This window comes from Acanthaster planci, linkage group LG02 (assembly GCF_054643075.1).
Source record: "Acanthaster planci isolate LZ-2023a linkage group LG02, COTS_SCS, whole genome shotgun sequence".
In the NCBI taxonomy this organism is placed as follows: Eukaryota; Metazoa; Echinodermata; class Asteroidea; order Valvatida; family Acanthasteridae; genus Acanthaster; species Acanthaster planci.
In genome coordinates this window covers 11,038,424-11,063,514 of record NC_141778.1, presented here as the reverse complement: position 1 = coordinate 11,063,514, position 25,091 = coordinate 11,038,424, and the positions used below count along the sequence as shown (strand labels likewise).

Genomic DNA, 25,091 nt, shown 5'->3' with positions numbered 1-25,091 from the left:
TTTACTGTCTCTTCCATATGCTTTGACAGGGGGGTTGACAGCCACTTGGTTTAACCTTGAACCTCGAATCTACCCAAACATTTCCAATGTTACAATCCTAAATTGTCATCTCGTGAATAAAGCCCTAAGTAATATTTTCTGTCAGTAGTTTAGATGGAGAATAAGGAAGGGAACTTGCCTTTGTGTCTAGGAGCAAGATAACGATCTCGTAGCCCGGTAGAACATCAGGGTTGGCATTAATGTGCTTTGCCGCGAGTTGGCTGGCGGGCCAAAAGGCTTCCCCAGCTGCCCAGGAGCCAGACATTGGATAGAGACCAAGAATGTAAAGCCGGGTAACGTTGGGCTCGCATTCTGCAGGGGCCATGTTGCCGGATAGGAACAGGAAAAGCAGGATCGACATATTGCTGATTGAGGGGAACACAGCGACTTGTCTCCTCAACACACCCACGTCACCACCACACCCATGTACGTTGAGTATTTGCACCGTTATGTGAATGGTAACCTTGCAATAAATGACTGGTTCATGTGCGGGTGTGCGTGGTCATTTACGATGTCGGTTTCACTCCTTTTTATATCATGATGGCGTAGCCACCACCACAAATGCTAAAATCTTATTGGTTATACAGTAACAAGGCTGACGCTCATCTGTCGCCGTATACAAGCGAAAGATATTCAATTGAATGAGTAATCCGCAAAGCTTCTGAATGCTGGCATTTATGTTAATCTAATAAACATATGAATAGACGGAGCTGCAAACGCTAGAAGCCCAGTAAGCTTATGGTTTTTAGCTGACGTCATGTATGACGTAAAACTCAAGTCAGTTAAATGTCAATTTAAACATGAGTAGTGCGTGTCAGTGCATTGCGGCAGTACGGGATACAGTGCTACGAAGCGGTAGGCTCTGATGAACTGGGTGGTAACGGCTTCGGTTCTTTTGTTGTTATTGTTTACGTGTAAAATATAGACCTCAACCGTGTGACTAAATGTAAACAATACCACCACGTGTAGACCGCCTTGGCCCCAGTGATCGCATATATTCCACGTATGTTTACCCATCACTACCGGCGTATCAATTTAGTTTATAAGGATTGTGTGAGGAGTGCATGACGGGGGAGACATCTCCTCCGATACGGCTTCGATTTTTTATCAAAAGAGGCGGCGGTGGAGAGCCGTAGCTAGTATTCGATACTTATGCATGCCGTAGTCTCACATGGAGACGCAGCACCGCGTATTGCCAACACAGAGTACAACATAAACCGCTGAAAATATGTCCTGTAGGGGTTTTCCTGAAGATATATGCCACATATATATTTGCAATGGACGTTTGTAATGACACACATAATGAAGCTAAAAGGGCAAAAGTTTTTAAAGATATATTGAGCCATTTCATGCAACAGCGTCACTAGAAGTGAGTATCGTTCCTTCACATATCCTAAACTGATTTTTATCGACACCATTAAACCTTACTAACTTTTATACAATTCGAATATCACCTGCTGTGACAGAACAAAGTCACAGTGAACCTGATTTTGACGTTCGTGAATCTGGCTTTAAAACAACTATTGCAAGCTAATGACCATCATGGTGGCGTTTAGTTCAACGCTGGCTTCATATTTATGTGTTTCACATTTGTGTGAAAACCCTGATTGCAAGAATATCATGATTTGGTTTGCACGAACAGTGGAAATAAACGAAATTTCACTGCTCGAAAAAAAGGCTACTGCATATTTGATTACATAGATCATTCACCCATCTATCAAACGTCTCGTTTCCATCACAAAAGCTTATTGGCGTTCCAGTGTACGACCCTGAACGTGATTCCTACGGGCAACTTCAAGCGCACTTGCGAATGCTACGTGCTTGACTAGGTTACCTTGAATAGGTAGATTACCATCACAACACTATGAACTCCTTACCATCACAACACTATGCACGCATAACCATCACAACACATCACAGGTCCAGCACGATCTTTACATCAAAGGAAAAAGGTCTATAGTCCCTTACCAAAAGAACCAAGACTGCTTTAGATGATGCTATATAAAGCTCTCTTCATCATCGATAACACGGTTGTGTATGACACTTCGTCCTTAGTCACTCCAGTGAATTGCTTCCCGATGGGGTTGAGTTTCAAAGCTTAAAAAGAAGGAAGACAGTTAAAAAACGAAACTGGGTTGTGAAAATGAATTAATGCATGATGGTTAGAATAGATCAGAATATTGAGAAGGTATTTACATCATCAAATACAATTTAGTTATCTTTATTACTCTTTCTGATGGTTGTGATCTTCATGAAGCGATTTTTTGTATTACGTTTGTATTGTTTTAAGTTTGTTTAATTTCCTCATTGAGGGATAAAGGGTATCCTCCCGCAATTATGCATTTCTGGAAAAGTTCGTTCTTTAGAGCGCTACATCCCAGATGACGTGGAGGGCGCCATCTGCGCCGACATGATGTGCGACCATTGCAACGCGCTAGCCTGTCTCCGTTTTGGTTTTGGAACCAGCATATGCAAGCTCGCTCAAGGCCTGTTCGTTTCACACAGATCTAGATCTTGATCAATGGTACCATGTGTGTTAATCACGGGAGATGGGGATTTATACCTCCCCACACCTTAGGACCACGGAGGATGGACTTGAGAATCAAAGTGAAACAAACGAAGTGGGTTATGAAGAATTTTTCGGACTTCCTAACGTTTTACCGGCTGTGGATCTTGGACTTCTTGAGCTTACGACAACTAGTGTTGTACTCAAAGATAAACACCAATCCTCAACTTTGTCAAAGCAACATGACCGACATGACCATTAGCTCGACAACGCTTTCATCTAAACGGGCAGCCCAGCTTGGAGTGTATTATGTAAAGTACATCTCGAAAACAAGATGCCATGAAATAGCTTCCAATTCAGACGACCTTTCCTGATGACCCCTGACATGTTGGGTCATGAGTAACATATTATCTTGGGCGATACCTGACCTGAAAGAGGAAAAGCAAAAGTAACGAAATAATAAACAGAGACACTATTATTCTATAAGAGCATTTTTTCTGTAGCTGCAGCAGATATCGACAGAGTATCATTTTAACCATGATTGTAATAAGCAGTTAACAGTCAAAAAAATGCAGCGAGCCTTAGCATATGTAAAGAGAGGAGATCTCCATGTATATAACATGAAGTTAGCAGCTGTTGTGTGGAGAGCCTGTCGGGAAGACAAGGGAGGTTAAATGATGATGATGATGATGATGCTGAGACTTTATCTCAGGATGTCGTTACTATGACGAATGCCTTGGTTGCGAACGCATTTTTATTATTTGTCGAGAGGGGAATACATGGAATGCTTGAAAACGGGGAAGTTCAGGTTGACTGGGGTGGTCAAATGAACAATAAGGCGAGGATTGTGGGACAGAATCCCTAACGTGCTGTGGATTACTTCATGTAAATGAGAAGTGTGTGTGGATACGGTGGTGCAGACAGGCTTTTTCTCTGGAGATGCAGGGACTGAGATGGGGGGGGGTGGATGGCATTGCCCTCTCTTCCCGCTATTAATATGAAACTGAAATTGTAGAATGGACAGCCCTTTAAGGAGCCTTGTCTCCAAGGTCTATGTCCCAACTTAAGTAACGCATAGCAACACAGTAAAAATGGTGTGGCGACAGCTCACATACCAACGAGGAGGGAAAGGAGGGGCAAAAGTCCCTACTGGAAGGCGGTTTCCTCATCTACCCTTCCCCCCAGCTACACCACTGTCTGAATATCAGGAACAGATTCAGAACTACACCACTGTCTGAATATCAGGAACAGATTCAGAACTACACCACTGTCTGAATATCAGGAACAGATTCAGAACTACACCACTGTCTGAATATCAGGAACAGATTCAGAACTACACCACTGTCTGAATATCAGGAACAGATTCAGAACTACACCACTGTCTGAATATCAGGAACAGATTCAGAACTACACCACTGTCTGAATATCAGGAACAGATTCAGAACTACACCACTGTCTGAATATCAGGAACAGATTCAGAACTACACCACTGTCTGAATATCAGGAACAGATTCAGAACTACACCACTGTCTGAATATCAGGAACAGATTCAGAACTACACCACTGTCTGAATATCAGGAACAGATTCAGAACTACACCACTGTCTGAATATCAGGAACAGATTCAGAACTACACCACTGTCTGAATATCAGGAACAGATTCAGAACTACACCACTGTCTGAATATCAGGAACAGATTCAGAACTACACCACTGTCTGAATATCAGGAACAGATTCAGAACCGAATTTTGGGGGACCAAATTGGTTAAGGGGGTCCCAAAAAATGGATTTGGTGGGCTTTTTACACGTTTTGGAAAGTAATGGAAGTGTAATACACCAAACTTCTCCTCTGTCCTACTACTCCCCCCCCCAAGAAAGTGGGAAAGCGTCCAATGCCCTCAAACGCCGACCATCATAGTGGACTATCAGCAAAGTTTGCTTAGTTCACAAGGATATACCACGAATCTAAATGCTACGGAGGGACGTGACTGGAAACGGCGTATTGTAGGATACATGCAATTAAAATAGCTTAGCCAGAAACGATCTCATGTCAGCCCTTTTACAGTCAGTGTGGCCTTCTTTCTTCTCTAATAATCGCAAGGGTTCAACGACTCCTCACCTTTTTTTGAGAAATTCATTGGAGTGTGTTTAATTCTTACCCTCATTTTTAACACGCTCTTGCCTTGGAACCCTTCGTTTCAACCTCCAAGCCTAGTTTTCCAGGCCAGTAGGCTTCTTCTGGTCGAGTTTTTGCATGGTAGCTCGAAGTTTCAGGTCAGGTGACGTAGCATAATCAAGTGCAAAAGTAGTGCGTTGACGGTTGTCCAGTAGCGACGATTGTGGGAGTGAGGAGCTCGGAGACGTGCGAGATCAATTTTCCCAAGTGCGATCTCACTCCCATCTGTCAGTGTCGAGATGAAATTTTCCATTTCCTTTCCCCAAGCCAAAAGAATAAACAATGAGAGACAAAGAAAGGTGGCGAGAACAATAAATAAGAGAGATAAAAGGAGATAAAAATCACCAATTTTGATTTAAAAGAAATCTTGAAATTAACGCCTTCCTCTGGTTTATCAGTCCGTCCCTGAGTAGTGCTTTTCCACCAACCTCTTCCTGAGAACAAAATGACGACGCCGCGATGATTGATAACTACAGTTATCCAATCCCCTTACATCAGATGGACTATTCATCGGAGTTAATAAGTCTAGTCCCATAACAGAATATAATTTGTAACCATAAAATTTACAATATAAAAGGCTAAAAAATTTGTAGCGATTTTTTTTATGACGAGTAAAAGCTTGGTATTTTTGGTAGAAAGATGCATCCAAATCGAACGAAGTTTGTTTGAAAACGCGCAAAAGACGTCCCCAAACACTCATTGGTGTTAGGTTAAAATACGTGGCCTTCATATCACAATGTAAGTTAAGGAAATCTGACTCTGATCACTGTTGTGCCAAAGTTCTTCAACACCACAACCAGTATAATTTTTACTGGCTTAGTAAAATCGTTATGTAACATATCCAGAACTATGAACAAGAATCTCGTGATCGAAGCGGTGATAAAAGACAGGTGATGTGCCGTTCAGATATACCCCGCTTGTCGGAGGAATTCATAAGAAATGTGGGTAGCGCCAACGGCGGAAACGCTCCGCGTTAGTGAAGCTGCATTTTGCATTGTCTTGTTTTAAAGGAACTAATGAACGCATTCAACAGGACTTCACCACATTCTTAACCATCGCGTCTTCAACTAACCTCATGCTTCTTTACGTTGCGCGAAATGGCATACACGCCAATTTCTTCTCACGGGGCTGCTTTACTGGTTGTCTTGGCTTTGAAAATCTTGAATATCTTCGCGCAAAATGGTAAGTAATTATTCAGCAGGAAATCTGGATTTCTAAAAAAAAATTGATCTAAACAGATTTGATTTTGCTAATTTCTTTCTTACCTGAAATTCACGATTCAGTGGTTGTTTTAAAACATCAAAAATTAAAAATTTAAAATTAAATAAATGGGTTTTTCACAGTTGAGCCTGGTAAGACTTAAACGGAGAACACTAATTTTCCCTTCACATATATAACCAACGTGGTAAGAACAAAGAAGAAACCTTTTGGAAATTCAGATTTGAATAAAGATAATTATCAGCAAGTTTGTTCGAACATTTTTTGGGGGGAGGGGAATGGTGCTTAAAATTGCGATTGTTGAAATACTGCTAGAGCGTAGCCTTAAAAGATGTATTTTATTTTGTTAAATATTGGCAAAATCTCCAACGTAGGAAACACTGGTGAAATACAGATCCGTCTTTCCGGTTCAAACTCACATTTCGCCGGGAGAGTTGAGGTGTTGTACAACGGTGTTTGGGGAACAGTCTGCAATGACGGCTGGGATATTACTGACGCTGTGGTAGTCTGCCGCTCCCTCGGCTACCCTTCCGCCGTTTCAGTTTCCCAGAATTTCGGTCCAGGCACCGGACCTATTTTTCTTTCTGAGATCGACTGCAACGGTGACGAACTGCGACTGGAGCAATGCCGCCATACGGGCTGGGGAGAGACTGACTGCAGCCACGACCAAGATGCAGGTACCATCTGCTTATATGAAAACTCCGATGTTTTGTATGAAAACTCAGATGGCCCATCCTCTGAAACCTTGGCTGACTCGTCCTCTGAAACTTCTACCGACTCGTTCTCTGAAAGCATAGATGGTTCGTCATATGAAAGTTCAGATAACTGGTCTTATGAATATTATTTCTCTTCTGGGAGCGTCTTTGAGGAAGAAAGAGGTAAGTGATCTTGGAATCAGGAGAAAACCTCAGAAGTTTGCTTAGTTTAGACTCGAAACTTTGGAGTCTCAGTAGTCTTGAAAAAGGTTGAATTTTAAAACTTACTTTTACCATAATTTTTATACTGTTGGTAGTTTTCTTTTAATATCCATGATTGTAACAAAAAAGAAGTCTTAATTCATTGAAGACATCGTCACTGATACACCGTGGGCAATATTTTGTGCCCTATTTTGATTTGTTTTCAGAAAAAAAACAGACATTACGTCTGTCCGATGGAACAGCATATTCAATGGGTCGGGTTGAGATATTTGTCAATGGAGAATGGGGAACAGTATGCAATGACGGATGGCATCTGCAGGCAGCTCAGGTGGCCTGCCATTATCTTGGCTACCTCTCTGCCATTTCTGCCTACCCACAAGGGATCATACCGGGCTCGGGACCAATTCACATAGAGACGGTACAATGCGTTGGGGATGAGCTTCGGTTGGATGACTGTTACCAGCCAGATTTGGGAGACGACTACTGCGATCACAGCTCAGACGCCAGTGCTCACTGTTCCACTGACGGGATAGAGATATTTTTTCCCCCGGGTAGGAGTCAAGGGTGTCTATTTGTAATATGCACTGAGTGGTTTTTGTTCTTGATATTTCTTTTCCCCCTTTATTTAAAAGCTAGATTTCTCATCCTTTTGAGTGTTATGACTGGATTTACAAATACTTCTTAGACGACAGACTAAAAGGAATGATAATGGAGCCTAAAATTCAGCTCAATACGTCGCACACCACATTTGTCATTATTAGTTTCAGTTCAGATTTAAAAACTTTGAGTATTTGAGGCAGAGTATTGAAATGTTTTCAACCTCATCCCTAACATCGTTTCGCTTTCTGCAAAGAACCAAAAAGTCATAATTACAGATGTGTTAACTATATTCTTGTAGAAAACGAGACAGTATACCAACTTGTAGGTGGGGCTTCTCCAAAAGAAGGCATCCTCCAATTCCATACTACTGAAAACAACAAGTGGAGCACGCTTTGCACGGCAGGAAGGACGATGCCGGCAGGCGTTGGAGCTGACATCTGCAGGCGACTTGGGTACCCATTTTTCTGTGGTTCCCGGACAGGAGTGTCTATACACAATGATTTGGATGCATCCCCCTTCGTAAGGGCAGCCGACTATTGCATGTCTGTTTCGGCAGGGTACTTCTTCTGTGGTCTGCTGCCAGTCAAAGGGAACACCACAACGTGCACAGCAGATGAAGCTATTTGGATTTCATGCGGAAATGGTAATTTACTCCCCTGTTGAAACCTGGCCCTTAAAACAATGGTCGATCATATCCATGCGATCCATAAGCAATCACGAGTCGTTATTAAAAGAAGAGCAGCTTCAAGGCATAGTGTGCTTTGCTCTTTATCTGAAGCAATCCCAGTTTGGCAGCGAGGGGCATGAGTGGAAAAGTACACACGCAGCAATAATTACCATTTATTAGGTCCGTTTGTGCTCAGTGACTGCGTTGTGGGACACAACGAGCCTGGAAATCAAAGGGGGTCTGCTGTTAGCCAATTTTTGCATGGCTTCTGGTCTCGGTTTGACGCTAGGGCTTCTCTCAAAGAAAAGCCGTTGGAAGTGGCTGTAGGAAGTGGCTGCAGCCATTGGGTAGCGCAGTCACACATTATTTACAGCTTTAGCCACAAGTTTCTGACGTAGCCTTAAAATGGTATTAGCTGATCAACATTTTGAATCCCCGATAAATTACACAGAATAGTCCATTTTGTTGTACTGTAACGTTACATGGAAGAAAACAACCTGTTCAGTTTAGAAGGAAATTCTTTTTTTTTTCAGTTCATTTTTATTGAATCAATGACCATTACCATAATTTCACCTTTTAGATTCAGATGTAGACTTCCGTCTTTCGCATAACATGTTGGATAATGCTGGCCTTCTTCAAGTGCGTTGTCATGACACCGAACAATGGGGTTCCGTCTGTGGTGATGACTGGATAGTATCTACAGAAGTCCATCGAGTCGCATGCCGCCATCTTGGATTTCCCGATTCAGCCGTACCTACCCCGTATACTGTGGAAAATAGCAAATTGTCATCCTGGGTTCCTACCCTCATTAAAGGAATAGTTTGTTCTGGTGAGGAGGAGGCACTGACTGATTGCGAGATAACCCAACCAACACTTGAATTTTGTCCTCGCTACGCTGGTGTGAGATGCGGAAACGAATGTAAGTCCAGTCAATATGATATTTCCCTCCTTTTTTTTGTTTAATATAAAATATATTTTATTCTCTATTTTATTGTGCTATTTAGAAATCCGGCAGTGCTGAGAAGTGGAGCAGAATACTGAGATCCATGGATTTTATACTGAGATCCATGGTTTTTTTTCACATACCTATTGTTAAAGAATAGCAATTTTATTATTTCATTGAACCATGTTATATATTCCAAAAAGCGGCCTCTAAAGGTAGGGCTGGTGCAGATGATTGGGAATCCCAATTTGCACAGTGTCTTTCCAATCGTAACAGAAAAAAATGTATAAAGATGCCTCTGTCAATTGACCTTTAGCCGACAGGAATTTGGAGCTAAAATTAATCGACTCAAGATTTCCCGCGTCTGGGATCGTGGTTGGGCGAGTGCGCCAGACGGATGAGTGGGGTGCCCTCTGCCAAGATCTGGACGACTCCCGCGATACAGACGTACTCTGCCGCCATTTTGGATTTTCAACGAGCGTACCTGTGCAAAGATCAAGCCGGAAAGAGAGTACAGGCCTAATGACAATGCCCACGTTAGTATCGCACATTGGTTGCTTGGGCATGGAGAGTGATTTCTCACAGTGCTTGGTGGTCTCAGACACCGACAAGACTTGTGAATATTTCCAGTATATTGAATGCCAGGACAGTAAGTTTGTTTACCTTTCATCAAATATTGATCGGCTGTTCACATCTTTCCATAGCATACAGAGATAAGTATATGAAGTGAAGCGTTTCTTTCCTTTTTGTGTACGTCAGAACGATACTAATTTTCTTATTTCTCCGTTTACTTTTCAACAGAAACTTCGAGGTTTGACATCCCTGCTTACTTGTGTGGCGAGATACACTATTGTGGTTTTGAATGCAATACCGGCCTACGCAATACGTTGAGAATATACAAGGAAGAGACATGCAAATGTGACGACGCATGCATGTATTTTAATGATTGCTGCTATGACTACCAATCTCAGTGTCAAACTGGTGTTGATACCAGAGAAATAACCATAAAAGGTATATCCCTGAAGTACCACACATGTGTACACTTACCCACTAAGTACCCCGAAGGAAGATACCAGTTTTTCGGGTTTGTGTTGGTAGGTATATGCCCGGAGTGGTGGATCAATAACGTGGTCAGGCAACAATGTGAGCAAACAGCGGCCGAAGATGATATCATAAATCTCCTGCCCCTGTACAACGAGGACGGTGTGGTTTTCAAAAATATATTTTGTGCCGTTTGCCACGGGATGAATCCCACCGTTTTAGAGAGATGGAAGATTGCCCAAAACGAGACGGATCCTATGGCAACATTGTATTCAGATGATGATGTCACTTCCGATTATGATAAACCTAAGTATTGGATTGAGCCACCTGGGGAGACTGATCCCGGACAGGCCCGCACATGTCCTGTGAAAACAGTCACCAAATGCCTTGAGGATTTAGCAACCCCGTCTTTAGACACAGCCTGCAGGAAATACTTTGCTCCTGTTTATGTGAATGCAACTCAGTTCAAAAATCCGCAGTGCGCTATGTGTAACGGCCTCAGTGTGGAACCACGAGACAGCTGTGGGAATATCTGTACTACTACCTGCGGCGATGGCGATTTGGAGCCTTGTGAGCTTAAATGCAGTGTAAGGGGTGACTCTGGTAACTCTATAGAGACCCTCTTCGATTTTGGTTGGGGTGGCGATGAGGGCTCCGTCTGCCAGCCAGGTGAATTGTATGACACATTCCTGGACAGGTGCCGAACTGTCTTTTGCTTTCCGGGTGTCGAAAACGAAGACGGAGGATGTCCTCGGGTTGCAGAGTCTCGGAATTTCGACGCAATACCGTCCCCTGACCGGCTTCCCTTGTTAAATGGCGGTTGTAATGCATTAGTCAACACCGACTTTGGTGCAAACACAGAGTATTGGCAGGTAGTAGTCATTAGTGGGCCCGACGCAGGTGTGACACAGAGTGCTTTCGATCTTTCCATTCTTATCACAAGATTTGAAACCACTGCAATTGTAAGTGGAGACTTGTTTGCAATGTTTGGAAACCTTTCTGAGACACTTGAAGTTTGTGACGTCAACACGGTGACAGTTTACTCTCGAGAGGAGGCGCTGTTGTTGGAACAAGTCAACAGCTGCGTCAATTCAACAGTGACAGTGAGTGAAGTCTTCAACTTAACAGCAAATAGTACTTCTGGGCATGACTTCAAAATACTGCAAGCATTCTGTTGGACTAAAGGGGTGTCCAACTTTTCAAGAAATGCCCTTATTCCAGAAGCATGTTTTGATTTCCTGGAGCTGGAATGTTCGGAGATTCTGATGCTAAATCCCGAGGAGTATGAAGTTCATCAGGCTTCGGTCATCCGACACGTTCCAACACAGAAAGAATTTATGTCCGGTAATTACGCCATTTTTGCAGATGGGAAGGCTGTGATATGCGGTCCTGTTGACTGGACTGACCCTTATGACTTTGCCCTGTGGATGGTCTCACTGGTCTGCAGTTTTCTATCTCTCGTGGCATTGGCAGCCACCTTTATCACCTACTGTGTGTTGCGTGAGCTCAGAAATATGGGCGGCTTGTACACGATGAACCTCGTGGTGGCGCTCTTTGTGGCTATCCTTCTGTTAGTTTTGGCGGGATTCCTTGATATCAAAGGACCAGGCTGCATTGCAACTTCCTCGCTAATTCACTTTGCTTGGTTGTCTGCATTCTTCTGGATGACGTTGCTGTCTTACAGTGTGGCTAAGACCTTTGTCAGCAAGACTGCCACGTCAAGAGGTTCTGTATGTAGCCTTCGGTGGTTGGTAGCCTCCATGGCCTTGGTTTGGGGTAGTGCCATGCTTATTGTGGTAGTGTGCTTAGTTTTGAGCGTCTGTAAGTGTACCAGTCTTCCACCAATATACAGTCAGTCTCCACCATGCGCCATCGCCAGAGGGAACGTTCTTCTTGTTGTCTTTGGTTGTCCCGTGGCAACATCTCTCGTGATCAGCATCGTTTGCTTTGCGCTGGTTGCTTATAATGTAAGGATGACCAAGCGAGATAGCAAGATGGTACAGAGCAAAGGACAACTTAAAGAGATTACAGATGAAGCAAAGATTTATGTAAAGGTATGATCCTATTTACAAGCGATTGATTCTTGTCTGATTTTTGCTTGTTTTTCATTCACTGTCAAGAAAGTGCGATTCAGCAACATTTTCAATTGAACACTATTTTGTTCTACCTTTTGCCGTTTGTCTCAACAGCTTGTATTTATCTTCGGACTCACATGGATCGTAGCCTTTGTGTCTGAGGCCGTGAACCACGTGGTCATGTCCTACATCAACGTCATTCTCAACACTTCGCAAGGGGTCTTCATCTTCCTGGCGTTTGGCATAAACCAACGCGTGAGGGCCCTGTGGCGGAAGAAGCTGCCGTGTGAGGCCGGTAAGACTAAGAGTGGGGCTTCGTGCAGTAGGCCTAAGGTAACCAATGTCCAAGCAAGCCACGCTAAGCAGTTAGGCTTAGTTAGGCTGAGAGGGCAGACAAGTCAATCATTCAGACCTTATTTTGAAAAGAGAACAGCCAGTTTTATTTGAATTTCGACTTTCCAATGTAAGGTGCCATGCAAAGTTAAATTTAAATTAATAACTTTACGGGAGTCTGGCTTGAAACAAAACTTTACGAATGGAATAAATATTGTTCTATGTGTTTAGAAAAGCACACTGGCTACGGGCAGAGACACGTTAATTCAGGAAACGATTCAACTTAAAAATAGTTGTTAAGCAAGTTATTGGAAAAAAACAAAGCTGTGCACCCTCTCTCGTCCATGGAACGCTTGGAACTGATACAACTTACAATAATTAGGACAACAGATAGGTGTATTTCAACGTTTTCTCTTCAGGCAAGCATAGCGGGACGGGAAAGTGATATCAAGGGAAGAAGTACTTTTCGTGTAACTCATCTTTGTTCTTTTATGCAAAGTTTATTTAATGCTACAATATACTATGATGTAATATTCAAATTAAGTATGTGAATCCTAAATAATGTTTCCTTTTATATCACATTGCAAAATCTCTGGTTTAAAAAACAAACAGCACCTTTTGGCACCGAGTAACCCTAATTTCATTTAAAGGATAATGCAGAACGGCTGATGAACTATAAATAGCAATTTGATTAGAATATCTGGTCAGTCATGCATTTAACTCTCTCCAGATTTTAATGGTGTTACGTCTTTTCAAAATTTTTACTTTTGTGATTCCTACGGAATAATTATAACATCATTATAATAACCTTTTTTAAGCTGAAGTAAGTTATCATAAGCGTTACTGTTTTGCACACTGGACTAAAGATACCTACGTCATAACTGGTATCGATAAGATTAAACCATACTAGATGTTAGATTAATTGAGTTTATAACTAGAATCCTGTCACGGATTTGAAATAGAATCAAACACAGCGTGGAACATATGAACCAGAACTAATTATACTGCCACTAAGCTTTCGAGCTGCTCATTAAGTTCATTGCCTTGAGTTCCTTTATATATAAACTGAAGTTGAAAACTTTCGTGAATGTTATGGCGCAATAGAAAATGCACAAATATCACTACCGCTCAGTTCATTGAGCAATACCAGTAGGCTTTGTTCAAACACTGATACGCATTGATGGGAAAGGTAGATTCACTTCTGGTATACGGAACAAAGCAAAATTGGCCTTAATGATCAGTCAAATTGGTAATTCGCAATCTCATTTTTAAGAAATTTAAAATTAGGTTGGGAATTACTAATTTGACTGATCTTTGAGGCCAGTTTGCTTTGTTCCGCATACTAAACGTCAATCTACCAATCTGTTATGTAAAAAAAGGAATGCTACTGACGTCAAAAGTACAAGCTGAAGTTCTCCTTCATATCAGGCATGTGGAAATGAAAGAAGCTTCTTTTGATGACGTCACCTACGGCTCTGAAATTATATTGTTTCATTTTTTCGGGGCAAAAGCGCCTACAAGTGTGGGCACTGTGCTTGCTCGAAGCTGTGGATTAAAAGAGGGCAGACAAGGAGATTATGGTCAGGCTATAGGATGTGGGGTTATTTCAACGCGAAGGCCAAACTATTCCAAGTATTCCTAATTGCGTTGCTTTTTCGCCTCCTGCGTAGATTAGTGCTTAGACGCCAGACATCTAACTTACTTTACCCGTCTGTTCTCCGTTCGTCTGCTATAAAGCCCCCCCTATGACTTCAAGTTCATGAAATTCTTGGGAAACGAGAGCCACATGGTAAACAGCCAAGGGCGTCGCTAGACCATTTTGAACGTGAGGAGTGCCACGTGAAATTTGCCAACGGACCGTCACGCAAAACGAGTGTACTGTAGCCTGATTCCCTAGCCCAACATCTACCTGACGTTTATTCATTTTGCCGAGAGATCCTGATTTTGCAGATAAAAACCAACCCATGGGGAGGGGGATGTGAACTTTCCGACACCCCCCAGCGACGCCCGTGATGACATCATTAATAGCTGGCATGTTTGATTTTTGCAGATGGTAATTGTGTGACTTAAAAAGACAGCTTGTCTTACTGTTGTAGACTCTACAGAACATTCTGAGAAAGATGAGAACAAATGACACTATGTACTGATCCTTTGCAATCTACACCATTCTGTTGACGAAGAAACCCAGATAGGTCTGGGCACGTGTTCACTCCAAGTAAGTAAAGTTTTTATGGTGCCATTTTTATACGCATAGGCAACATCGTTGATCCGAATAAAACACTTTTTTTGTATGTGTGTTACTATAAGTCAGGTCTACTGAAATGTCTCGTTTCTATACGATTGCCAGACTTAAATCTGACCCTGAACAAGACTTTTATATTCACTTTATGATTCTTAAAGAGTGACAAACATAATTTAATCACCATTTATTTTAACAATGCCCCAAGTCTTTATACAATGTTACAAGGTGATTTAATAAATTGAATTAACGTGGGTTGAGGAAAAAAGGGGAAACAAATTAGCAATTATGGAAGTATCTTTCGAAGTCGAGAGCTTTCAAGGAGGTGCCTTGTCACAACAAAACTGGAAACAATTACATAGACAGACTAACAATTAGACAAACACAAATACACAAATACTGTAAACATAGTTGAAGATGGATATTCAGGGATAGAAAAGAATAGAATGTCATTAATGAATAATTCACACAATTTGACAAAAGCTATATGAAAGACTATGAACAAAAGTAAAGGTCACAAGAAACTATAATACATAACAGGAGATAAGGTACAACTACCTGGCGCCTATACAGAAGACTTTTTTTAATGTCCCTGAACATGAAGATCCCTCTTTGAAGTTTGCGAGCGTTAGTGTGTGAAATTCAGCGAATAGAGGTGCAGGATGATTTCTTGCAATTGGTTTTGAGGACGTACACTCTTATGACCAACTTCTCCATGATTGTTTGGAAGTTTGGATGATTCTTTAGAGTACAATTGGATTTACAAGGAAAAACCACCCTACTCTGCTTTTCAGAACTGCAAGGAGGGCGATCTTTCAGAGTAAACTGAAACTAATTACTAAAGATACTGACGGGTGATCTGCATCGCCTTTATCCTATGTGTTTAGTGACCAAGCTAATGATATCTACGTTTGAGCTCAAATTTTGTAAAGGCTATTCAATCTACGTTTTGCTGGAGGGTTCTCCATTAAGACCATCTTCATGCAGCTGGGTAGTTTTGGAGGACCTCGACGTCCGCATTGTAGACAGCTGCAGCTGCCCGCTGCTCTCTCCCCCTCGGTGGTCGCGGAATTCTCTCCGCCACAAGGCCCTCACGCGTTGATTCAAGCAAAAGACTACAAAGACGAAAACCCCCTGCAGTGTGTTGATGAGGACGTTTACGTAGGACAAGAACACTTGACCAACGGCCTCAGAAATAAAAGCGAGGACCCACGTGAGTCCAAAGAGTGAAGATAGCTGTTAAAACGAGAAACAAAAGGGATTCGAAAAATTAGGAGCAATTATGTGATTTTGTAACTGTCAAAGTTATCAATCTAATCGATAAACTTCGTGGAACTGATTTTATTTCTTCATTAAGACAACAGTGCGGTTCCCCCAAAACAATAAGATCACTTGAGCATCACATTTATGAGAATAGCCAGGTGGGTGCAATCTAGCCAATAACAAACAGCAATCTGTTAGAGGCCTGCTAGTCGTGGGTCCCGGAACACTTATTAGTTTCCTCCGCATCAAGTGAGCATGACACTTACCTTAGCATATATCTTCACTTCATCAAGTGCCTCTTTCATCTGACCCTTGTTTTGCACCATCTTACTGGCACACTTGGTCTTCCGTACGCTGACAATAACTACAATGAAGCAAATGGTGTTAAAGAGCAACGAGATAACCACGGGGGCACCAAATACGCCGAGTAAGACAGTTCCACTGGTGAATAAGCAGGGCGAGGCATGGCTATAAACGGGCGGGAGCCCAGTGCACTCGCAAAGAGTTAGTGACAAACATGTGGACACGATGAGCAAAGCACCGCCCCAAGCCAATAACATGCAGACAAGCAAGCGGCGACTTTTTCGTCGAGCTCCGGTGCTGGATATCCCCCCGCTGAAGGATCTAGCAACGTTGTACGACAACATCGCCATCCAAAAGAAGGCTGACAGCCAGGAAAAGTGCGTCAGGGCGCCAAACAACACACAGTTATGTCCTTCTAAGGAGAGGAATCCTGCTAAGGCTACCAGCAGAATAGCCACAAAGAGTGCCACTACGAGGTTCATTGTGTACATACCCGCCATATTTCTGAGCTCGGGAAACTTCCAGTAGGTGACAAAAGTCGCCACCAGTGCTGAAAGTGACAGAAAGCTACAGACCAAAGAGACAATCCACAAAGCTATTACGTTTGGATCAGTCCATTCGACGGGACCACAAATGGCAGCCCTGCCATCCGACAAGAGAGCAAATTCGTGGGTGTCAAACTTCAGGCCAGTTGATGTGTGTTTAATGAACGAGGCATCCGCAGGTCCCCTCTCATACTCCCCCGGACTAAGCAACAGTGAGTCCATACATTTCAGTTCGAGTATTTCAAGGCATTCACTCGGTGCCGCTTCCTCTTTTACGAAGTTTTCTCCATGATGACTGGTCCAGAGGTAAGTTGGAAATATCTCAAAATCTAACTGAGAGCTATTCTGTTCACTTATCTGGAAAACATCTCCCGCCTCAAGCGACGTATTCGCGCAGCTTTCAATCTCTAACAGCACAGCAGGCGTGGTCACGTAAACAGCTACCCTTCCAATATTACACATCTGCAAATCACTGAGATACTTCTCAAGCATCATAAATAATTCCTCACCACGTTTTTCGATTGAGTCAAAATCTCTAAGCACGATATCCAGGCCAGTACTTTGGAACTTTTCTATTTCAGAGTCGATTTCTGCTCTCCAGTAGACAGTATCCGCGTGAAGGCTTGTGTTAAGGAAAGTGGTGCAATTTTCGTTGAGCATGCCAAACCATAGAGAGGACTTTTCATGAAACACATCAGAAACCTCAGTACATTTGCCATCCTCGTTTGCCACGCCTGACGGACAGAAAACAGCCCGGCACCTTTCTAGGAAAGGATCAAACAGTTCCCCAGTTCGACAGACCGAGTCATCGCCACCTCCCCAGCCGAAATCGAAAAGAGTTTCTATGGTTGGAAAAACACCACTTGGGGCACATACTGCACTACATTCAGCCCAGACGTTTTCCTTGCTGCAGATCATATTGCACAGAGGTCCACAGCCATCAGTAGGATCTACCGTCAAGCCATTGCACATGGCACAATGAGGGTTTTTGAACTGGGTGTCGTTCAAATAGACTGGGGCAAAGTAATCACTGCATGCCGATTCCACGGATGTATTCGAAAACTGTGCACTACAGGAGCTGACAGTACGTGTCGGGCAGGTGCGGGCTGTGCCAAATAAATCGTTATTTGTCGGTGGGTTGAAAACATACCTCCCGGTTGGTGTACCTTCAATAGTGACGTTAAATCTTGAATCGAATGTGGTACTTCCCGATGATTGTGTAAATTCAATGCTAGCGTTCCACTTTCGTAAAATTTCAGGTTGGACTCCGTGACAAATTGCGCAGAAGATATTTTTGTAGACAGCACCTCGGTTATCGTAAACGGGTAAGGAACCGATGACGTCGTCATTGGCAGACATCATCTCGCAATTCTGCTTGACAAATGGGACAACCCAGGTCTTGGGGCAAAGACTCACAAATGCCCAGCCAAAATGGCCAGGCTGACCAGGTGTTAACATGCATGTGTAATACTGAATCCTCACACCGTTCATAACCACTTTCCCCCACTCGGATGTCTGATTACAGATTGAATGGTAGTCATAGCAACAGTCGTTAAAAAACACACAAGCTTCGTCACACTTGCATGTTTCTTCTTTGATTGGTCTCAACGTATTCCGTTTTCCTTGGTTGCACTCGTACCCACAGTAGTGGATTTCTCCACACAAATAGGCAGGAGTATCAAATCTTGCAGTTTCTTTGGAAGGAAATAAAGAAAAAACTCTTAAATATCTCTGAAAGAAGGATATATCATTTCAATTTCATAAATCAACTATCGATCATATCATATAAACTTCATATCAATGAAGACACCAACAGACGTGCAGAGTTTAGAAACAAGAAACCAGTGATGCTTAAGCAGAAGAATTTTGATATACGTCCTTGAGCATTATATACACCCTCTTGACAGATGTAAATATTTTAAGGACAGGGATATTAGCCAGTTTATCAGGAAGAATTGGAAAATAACTGACAGCATATCTTCTTTAACAATGTCAGCCAATTGGCTCGAGATAATTAATCCACAAACCTTCTTGGCATTCGACATAGAGGTATGAGTTGCAGGTTTTGCCGAATCCGGGCACCAGCGCACACTGTGAAAGTTCCGTCTCATTGCCGAAACACCCAGGTCTCGAAACCAGTACTGTTTCCGGTATCTCATGTGCATTTTTCACCGATCCGAACACTTGGACGCTCCTTAGAAACCCCAACTGGCGGCAGACCACTTCTTCATCTCGCTCGTCCGCGGGTCCGCAAATGGCGCCCCATTCGTCAGACGGCCTTACCCGTCCGACAACGATACCAGCACCACTGTATAGGGAATCCACAAGCTTCAGTTCTATGTTCGATCCTTTAAATGGGAGAAAAAAGGAGGAGGGAAACTGAAGACATTCCAAAAATTGAAGACCTCCGGCAAGGTTTTTTGCATCATGATAATTCACATTTCAAGCTTCCTTTCGATTATCTAGTCATTTTTTTTCCAGGAAATGACAAAAACCACGAAAATGAATAGTTTTTCGACCGGGAATTTTTCTGGCTTTTTCATTATATTTGACAGTACTTTTGACAAAAAATTATAGCAAAGTGGTCTTCAAAATATCATTAACTGTGAGCAAACTTTGTGCTCACGAAGTGGTAAAAAGTAACTTCGTTTGCAGGGCCAAGAGGAGACAATAGATTCTCTTGGTCAAATCAGGATGCGACGTAACGCACACAAACAATTCTGGAAAAGAACAAGTGCGTTCTCCTTGAAATGTAAAAATAAAGTAACAGCTTTCTACTGCGTTAATCTCCTCTCGGAGAAACAAACATTTTTACGAAGTGAGCCAAGTTTTTTCTTAATGAATTAAAAATTGATGAGGCCTTTCCTACGTCCAAGGATTAGCAATGAACAAAGATTACACTTTCTGACAATGCAAACATTTCCGAAAATGCGCACCAACGAACTAGTTAAAGATGTGTAATTAATAGGGGAATAATTTCGAATACAACCCTCTAAAAATTGCGGTTTAGTTAGATTTTAAACGTTGGTCACTTCGTGGAAACGTTGTTGACGTGTAAAACACATCCCCTATTTACATTCGAAGCTACATTTGTTGTGTGACATTTATGGAAAAGAAAGTGCTCGTGAGAGACTTGAGAGACGTCACTTCACAACAGTTGGGCACTTGTATTTGTCCAAGGGTCACTAATACTAAACAGGTACTACTTCTTACAGCATTTAACGAACTTCCTCCCCCCCCTCTCTCTCTCTCTCTCTCTCTCTCTCTCTCTCTCTCTCTCTCTCTCTCTCTCTCTCTCTCTCTCTCTCTCTCTCTCTCTCTCTCTCTCTCTCTCTCTCTCTCTCTCTCTCTCTCTCTCTCTCTCTCTCTCTCTCTCTTAGGAGACCTCATTGACAATGAGGCCATTGCCCAGATTTCTGTACTCACCTTGACACCTTACTCCAGCAAAGCTCGAGCAGAAAGCAGGCAAAGGCTGCTGCATCTGACAAGCATTGAGATGTTCCTCCCTCCCAGAGCACTCGATGCGATCAAGAAAGATTTCTGTTGGGTTCGGCAAAGACGACTTGGGTAACGTGTAGGACGAGATGGGAGCCCTTTCACGTAATCCAAAATGTCGGCATGCAACACGGTGCACATGCGTGGAATGCATCCAGTGATCGCCACACGTGCCATACCACTCTGTGCTATTGATGCAACGAATCAGTAGAATACCTTCGTTTGGCAAAACTCCATATGCAAGGCGGAAATCTAGATCTTCATAGTTAAAAAAGCATGAAAGAGATGTAATTAGTGCTTACGTCAAATACCACGTGCCTAATTTGTGTGCTTTACGAGCGTAACACACTGAGACGAAAAAACGACTACGTAAAATTACAACGCCGGAAATCTATACTAGTTTCTTTGAATTCAAGGCCGATGATTAGAAAAATTAATAACATAGATATGCCCGCAATCTTTAGATCTCACATACCCATGCCACAAGCGACCCAAACAGCTTCATCTAACGCGCATGGGATGTCGTTCTCCGGATTGAGCGTCAGTTTACAAGTAGCAGCAACAGGCGAAACAAGGCAAACTTCGAAACCCTGCTTTAAAGGAAAACCGGCCAGCTTGTCCCGTTGCCTGAAGCTCTGCACGTTCTCCAGGCTTTTCAAGCCGCAGAAAAACTTGTACCCAATCCTTCGGCAAACCTCGGCTCCAAAAAGGGAGGACAGGTCAGAATTGGGACTGCAAACTGTGTTCCACGTCTCATTGATAGAACTGCGAAATTGAAGAACACCTTCATTCTGGGCAACTCCCCCAAAGAGCCGAAACGTCATCACCTCACCTGTAAAAACAAGTCAGCATTTTGAGGGGCGTCTACCTTTTGTTTCCGTAGACATAATAGAATTGTGTTGTTTTATCAGTGCTCAAACATACCTGAACCATCTTGTGTTTCGTTAGCAGTTGCATTGGAACATATAACACCCACGTCTTCACTGTGACTGCAGTCATGAACACCCCAGGTTGCATGAGGGCAGTCTGCGAGTCGTTCCTCATCACCAGAGCAATGAAGGTCGTCCAGCAAGATATTTCCAGAGCCCTCACCAAATTTAGTGTGCCCCGAGATAACACCTCTGAAGCCTAGTTGACGGCAAACAACTATAGCGTCTGGCAGTCTCCAAAGGTCGTCGCATATTGTTCCCCACTGGCTGGGCAAGTAAACTTCCACCCGTCCTTCAGAGGACGAATTCCCTCCAACCAGCCGGATACTACCAACTGCAGAATGGTTAAAACGACATTAAAGAGAATTGTAGGACATAACTATGCCAAATATTGGAAATGTAAAAGCACTTCCTCCCAATCTGAAGTAAATAATTTTGACTTAAAAAAATTGACCCTTGGTCAAGTATGAAGCTTCAACTTGAGTCCTTCAGAGATGTCACTCTTTGAATTACGTGTATATTGTAGGTAAAACATAATTACCTGTTAAAGAGGGAATTTCGTTTTGGTTTCTAAGATCAGATGAGCAAATTACACCGGCATCTTCACTGTGGCTACAGTCATGAACGCCCCAGCCTTCAAAAGAGCATTGTGCAAGGTGGGATTCCTGCCCGATGCACCTGACCTCGTCCATGTAGATGAATCCCGAACCTGCTCCAAACCAGACAGAGGCAGACATAGCGTAGCGGTATCCGAGGAAACTGCATACTACCGTGGCGTCGAGAAGGTCCCATGCGTCGTTGCAGACGGTTCCCCAAGTGCCGTTGACTAAACGCACCTCGACTCTGCCCTCTGACAGTGCCTGACCGTCTGCGAGGCGAACATCTATTATATCTGGAAAGAAACCAGCTTCTTCTCCCAAAGGCTCTGAAAGGAACAAATTAATGGTAGTGTTTTCTTCATTGGTGTTATGCCAATGTGTGAAAGGTTTGGTAAGTACGTGAGGTACTGATTCCTGTGTATGTGCCATGCAGCGTTCATTTGAAATAATCATTGTATTTTAAATAATTATTATACGGAGAAAGACAGCAAAAATAACAGATGCAGCAGTGATACACGAGAAGGCATTGAATTAAACAAAGCCCATGCGTCATACCTGAGCAAATGACGCCAGCGTCCTCGTAGTGACTGCAGTCATGCAGTCCCCAGTCTTCGTGCTGGCACTCTGCTAGGCCCATCTCGTCTCCGACACAGTCCACCTCGTCCAGGTAGATGAAACCCGATCCCTCGCCGAACTCATTAGAGGCAGCCCGGGCATAAGGGTAGCCGAGCGAACGGCAGACCACTGTGGCGTCTAACAAGTCCCAACTGTCGTCGCAGACGGTCCCCCAAGTGCCGTTGGGCAAACGCACCTCGACTCGGCCTTCCCACTCTGCTTTACCGTCAACGAGGCGAACTTCCAATTTGTTGAGAAGCAAACCAATTTCCTCTCTCGAAAGTCCTGAAAAACGAGGACTAAACTTCAAACTGTTGCTATGGTTTCTTTGATGTGATGCTTAGTAAATTTGCCAGAATTTGGTTAAAATAAGGGATTATTGCTCCTGCTTGGATATATTGCACAACATCATAATGTGGGTCATTAATTGCATATTGTAAAATTAGCAGAAAGGTTAGGCAGCAAGACGGCGACAAAATGTAAAGGAATAAATGTGCAGGATGGTTTTACTTCATCTTTCCCAAGCCTCATACCTGAGCAAATGACGCCAGCGTCTTCGTAGTGACTACAGTCATGCCGTCCCCAACCCGCGTGCCTACACTCTGCTAAGCTCAACTCATCTCCGATACAATCCACTTCGTCCAAGTAGATATACCCTGATCCCTCGCCGAATTGAACAGAGAACGCCAAGGCATCAGCGTAACCAAGAGAACGGCAGACTACCCTGGCGTCCAACAAGTCCCAGTTGTCATCGCAGACTGTCCCCCAAGCACCATTGTGATACACCTCGACTCGTCCCTGTAGTGCTGAACCACCGTTCACGAGGCGCACTGCTCCATCGTCTAAGAATCAACAGATCCTTGGTGACGTAAGTGTGTCACATTTAAACTGTCTTCTTCTCTTTTAGCGAACAATTCGTGTATGTTGTTTTACAAGTGAATAAACCTTCCTGTAAAAACCAGTCTCTTGGTGTGCATTTTATTTTCCTTACGATCATCGGTAAATAGTTTAGGCCTATTGAATATTATTATATGAATACTATAACAAGTGTTTCTTGATTTCACTGCGTGTGTCCCGGTTTAGTTCAGTAAGTCCTATCATATAAGGATAGTTATGAAAATTGGATGAGTGTGTGCTGTCCAGGGAATGCATCTTTTGTTCAGTACCATGGTTAGTCAAGTGTCAACATTTTAAGCTGGAGGTCGTGGGTTCGAGTCCCACCCGAGTAAGCTTGTGACTTTTTTCGCTCTCTGACAAGCACTGAATGTTTACAGAAAAACCGCTTAACTAGAGATGGTTGAATTACCATCTGACAGAATAGTGTGTCAGTAGAAAACGGGAATTCAATGAAAAGCAAATCAATCAGCGGATTAAGAGTTTCTGACGGCTGCTTGTTTTAGGGCTAGTCATTCAATGGTGTCTTTTTACGGTCGTTTCCGGTGTATCAGAAATAATGCTTAGAAATTCAAATCAATAATCAATCAAAACTCAACTGTAAATTAACTGAAGCCTTAAGGCACCTTTCCATATGCGCGTTAACACTTGAGCCGAGCGTTGCGTATCCGTCAAAATCGCTCCTTGGGCGATTCTGGCGACCAAACGCAACGCACACGTACGTATGTTATGTTAATAATGGAGCCGATTTTTGTGTCCGTGAAAGTGAAACTCATGAACGCATTGTGTACCCATCGCATCCCAAAAAACGTACATATCACATATAGAAAGGCGCCTTTATACATTTATTACATTATAAATTTGCGTTTTATATAAAGCTCCATAAATTGCTACTCTGCTATTGCAACTTAAAAAAAAAATTTAACTTAATGTTTACACGTTCCTTTTGGGGCAAACAAAAGAGAAACAGTTTGCTTTCCAGAATTGCATTTCAATATGGTGGACAAATACAAAATCTACGACGTCAAATATAGGCCTATGCTACCCACAGACTCACCTGTCTGCGTCGACACATCAAAAATCCAGCACACTAAGAACAGTACACATAATCCCTTTGCCTTCCTGTCCCACATGATAAGCTTGCATTTATTAAATTCTATTGGCTTGTTCCTTCTCCCACGCTTGGGACTCGCGAGAAGTAACGGAGAACACGGGCGTCCGTTGAGCAACGTCCACTTCGTTATAGAGACCTCAGCCGTGTGGCTAGCCTGGGCGTAAGACAATCGATGCACGCACAGTATCTGGGAGATTTGAGAGGTCAGTTTTACGAGGCATGTTCGTGTGACTCCCACTGAAAAGCGTTCTTAGGTTGCGGTGGCATGTACGCAAATGTAACACATTCACTGTGATTTGGCGGACAGGGCACAGACTGAGGCTACTTCGGTCACTGCCATAGCCAATAATAAGGCTACTTTTAACGTTGGCATTTCGGTCGCTCGTTATGTGATGTACAATGCAAGTTGAAGCTCTGGCTGGAGCGCCTGTCTGGATGGGTTTAGAGACCGTTTAATCTTAAACTTGCTGCAGAGATTATTTGAAGCAGATCCATCAAACTTGGTCATTTGAGAACGGTTAAAAGCACAGGTGTGAGTTAGCGTGTGGCCGTGCTGATAGCGAAGACCTCGTGCATGCATA

General features: G+C 43.0%; 2 protein-coding genes across 2 annotated transcripts; one reads left to right on the top strand and one right to left on the bottom strand.

Annotated features, from left to right (window-relative positions):
• Positions 1-5,651: 5,651 nt before the first annotated feature.
• Positions 5,652-15,647, top strand: LOC147799883 (uncharacterized). The gene is made up of 8 exons (XM_087132655.1): positions 5,652-5,902; positions 6,313-6,816; positions 7,062-7,406; positions 7,754-8,098; positions 8,703-9,041; positions 9,382-9,714; positions 9,867-12,160; positions 12,296-15,647. The coding sequence occupies exons 1-8, from the start codon at positions 5,818-5,820 to the stop codon at positions 12,626-12,628; spliced, it is 4,578 nt and encodes a 1,525-aa protein (XP_086988781.1). The 5' UTR covers positions 5,652-5,817; the 3' UTR covers positions 12,629-15,647.
• A 42-nt stretch (positions 15,648-15,689) lies between these two features.
• Positions 15,690-25,032, bottom strand: LOC147799882 (uncharacterized). Its single transcript, XM_087132654.1, has 10 exons — positions 24,454-25,032; positions 23,036-23,344; positions 22,443-22,787; positions 21,830-22,213; positions 21,284-21,622; positions 20,835-21,191; positions 20,291-20,617; positions 18,892-19,212; positions 16,283-18,558; positions 15,690-15,989 (listed from the first exon to the last, which is right to left on the bottom strand). Exons 1-10 carry the CDS (start codon positions 24,527-24,529, stop codon positions 15,696-15,698), a joined length of 5,028 nt encoding a protein of 1,675 aa, XP_086988780.1. The 5' UTR covers positions 24,530-25,032; the 3' UTR covers positions 15,690-15,695.
• Between the last annotated feature and the right edge of the window lie 59 nt (positions 25,033-25,091).

Coding starts and splice junctions, on each gene's coding strand:
- LOC147799883 (XM_087132655.1), top strand. CDS start 5,818: ATGGCATACACGCCAATTTCTTCTCACGGGGCTGCTTTACTGGTTGTC. Junction 6,817..7,061: donor CGTCTTTGAGGAAGAAAGAG/GTAAGTGATCTT, acceptor ATTTGTTTTCAG/AAAAAAAACAGACATTACGT. Junction 8,099..8,702: donor TTGGATTTCATGCGGAAATG/GTAATTTACTCC, acceptor TTCACCTTTTAG/ATTCAGATGTAGACTTCCGT.
- LOC147799882 (XM_087132654.1), bottom strand. CDS start 24,529: ATGTGGGACAGGAAGGCAAAGGGATTATGTGTACTGTTCTTAGTGTGC. Junction 19,213..20,290: donor TGCTGGAGTAAGGTGTCAAG/GTGAGTACAGAA, acceptor TCCCATTTAAAG/GATCGAACATAGAACTGAAG. Junction 18,559..18,891: donor CTATGTCGAATGCCAAGAAG/GTTTGTGGATTA, acceptor TTCCTTCCAAAG/AAACTGCAAGATTTGATACT.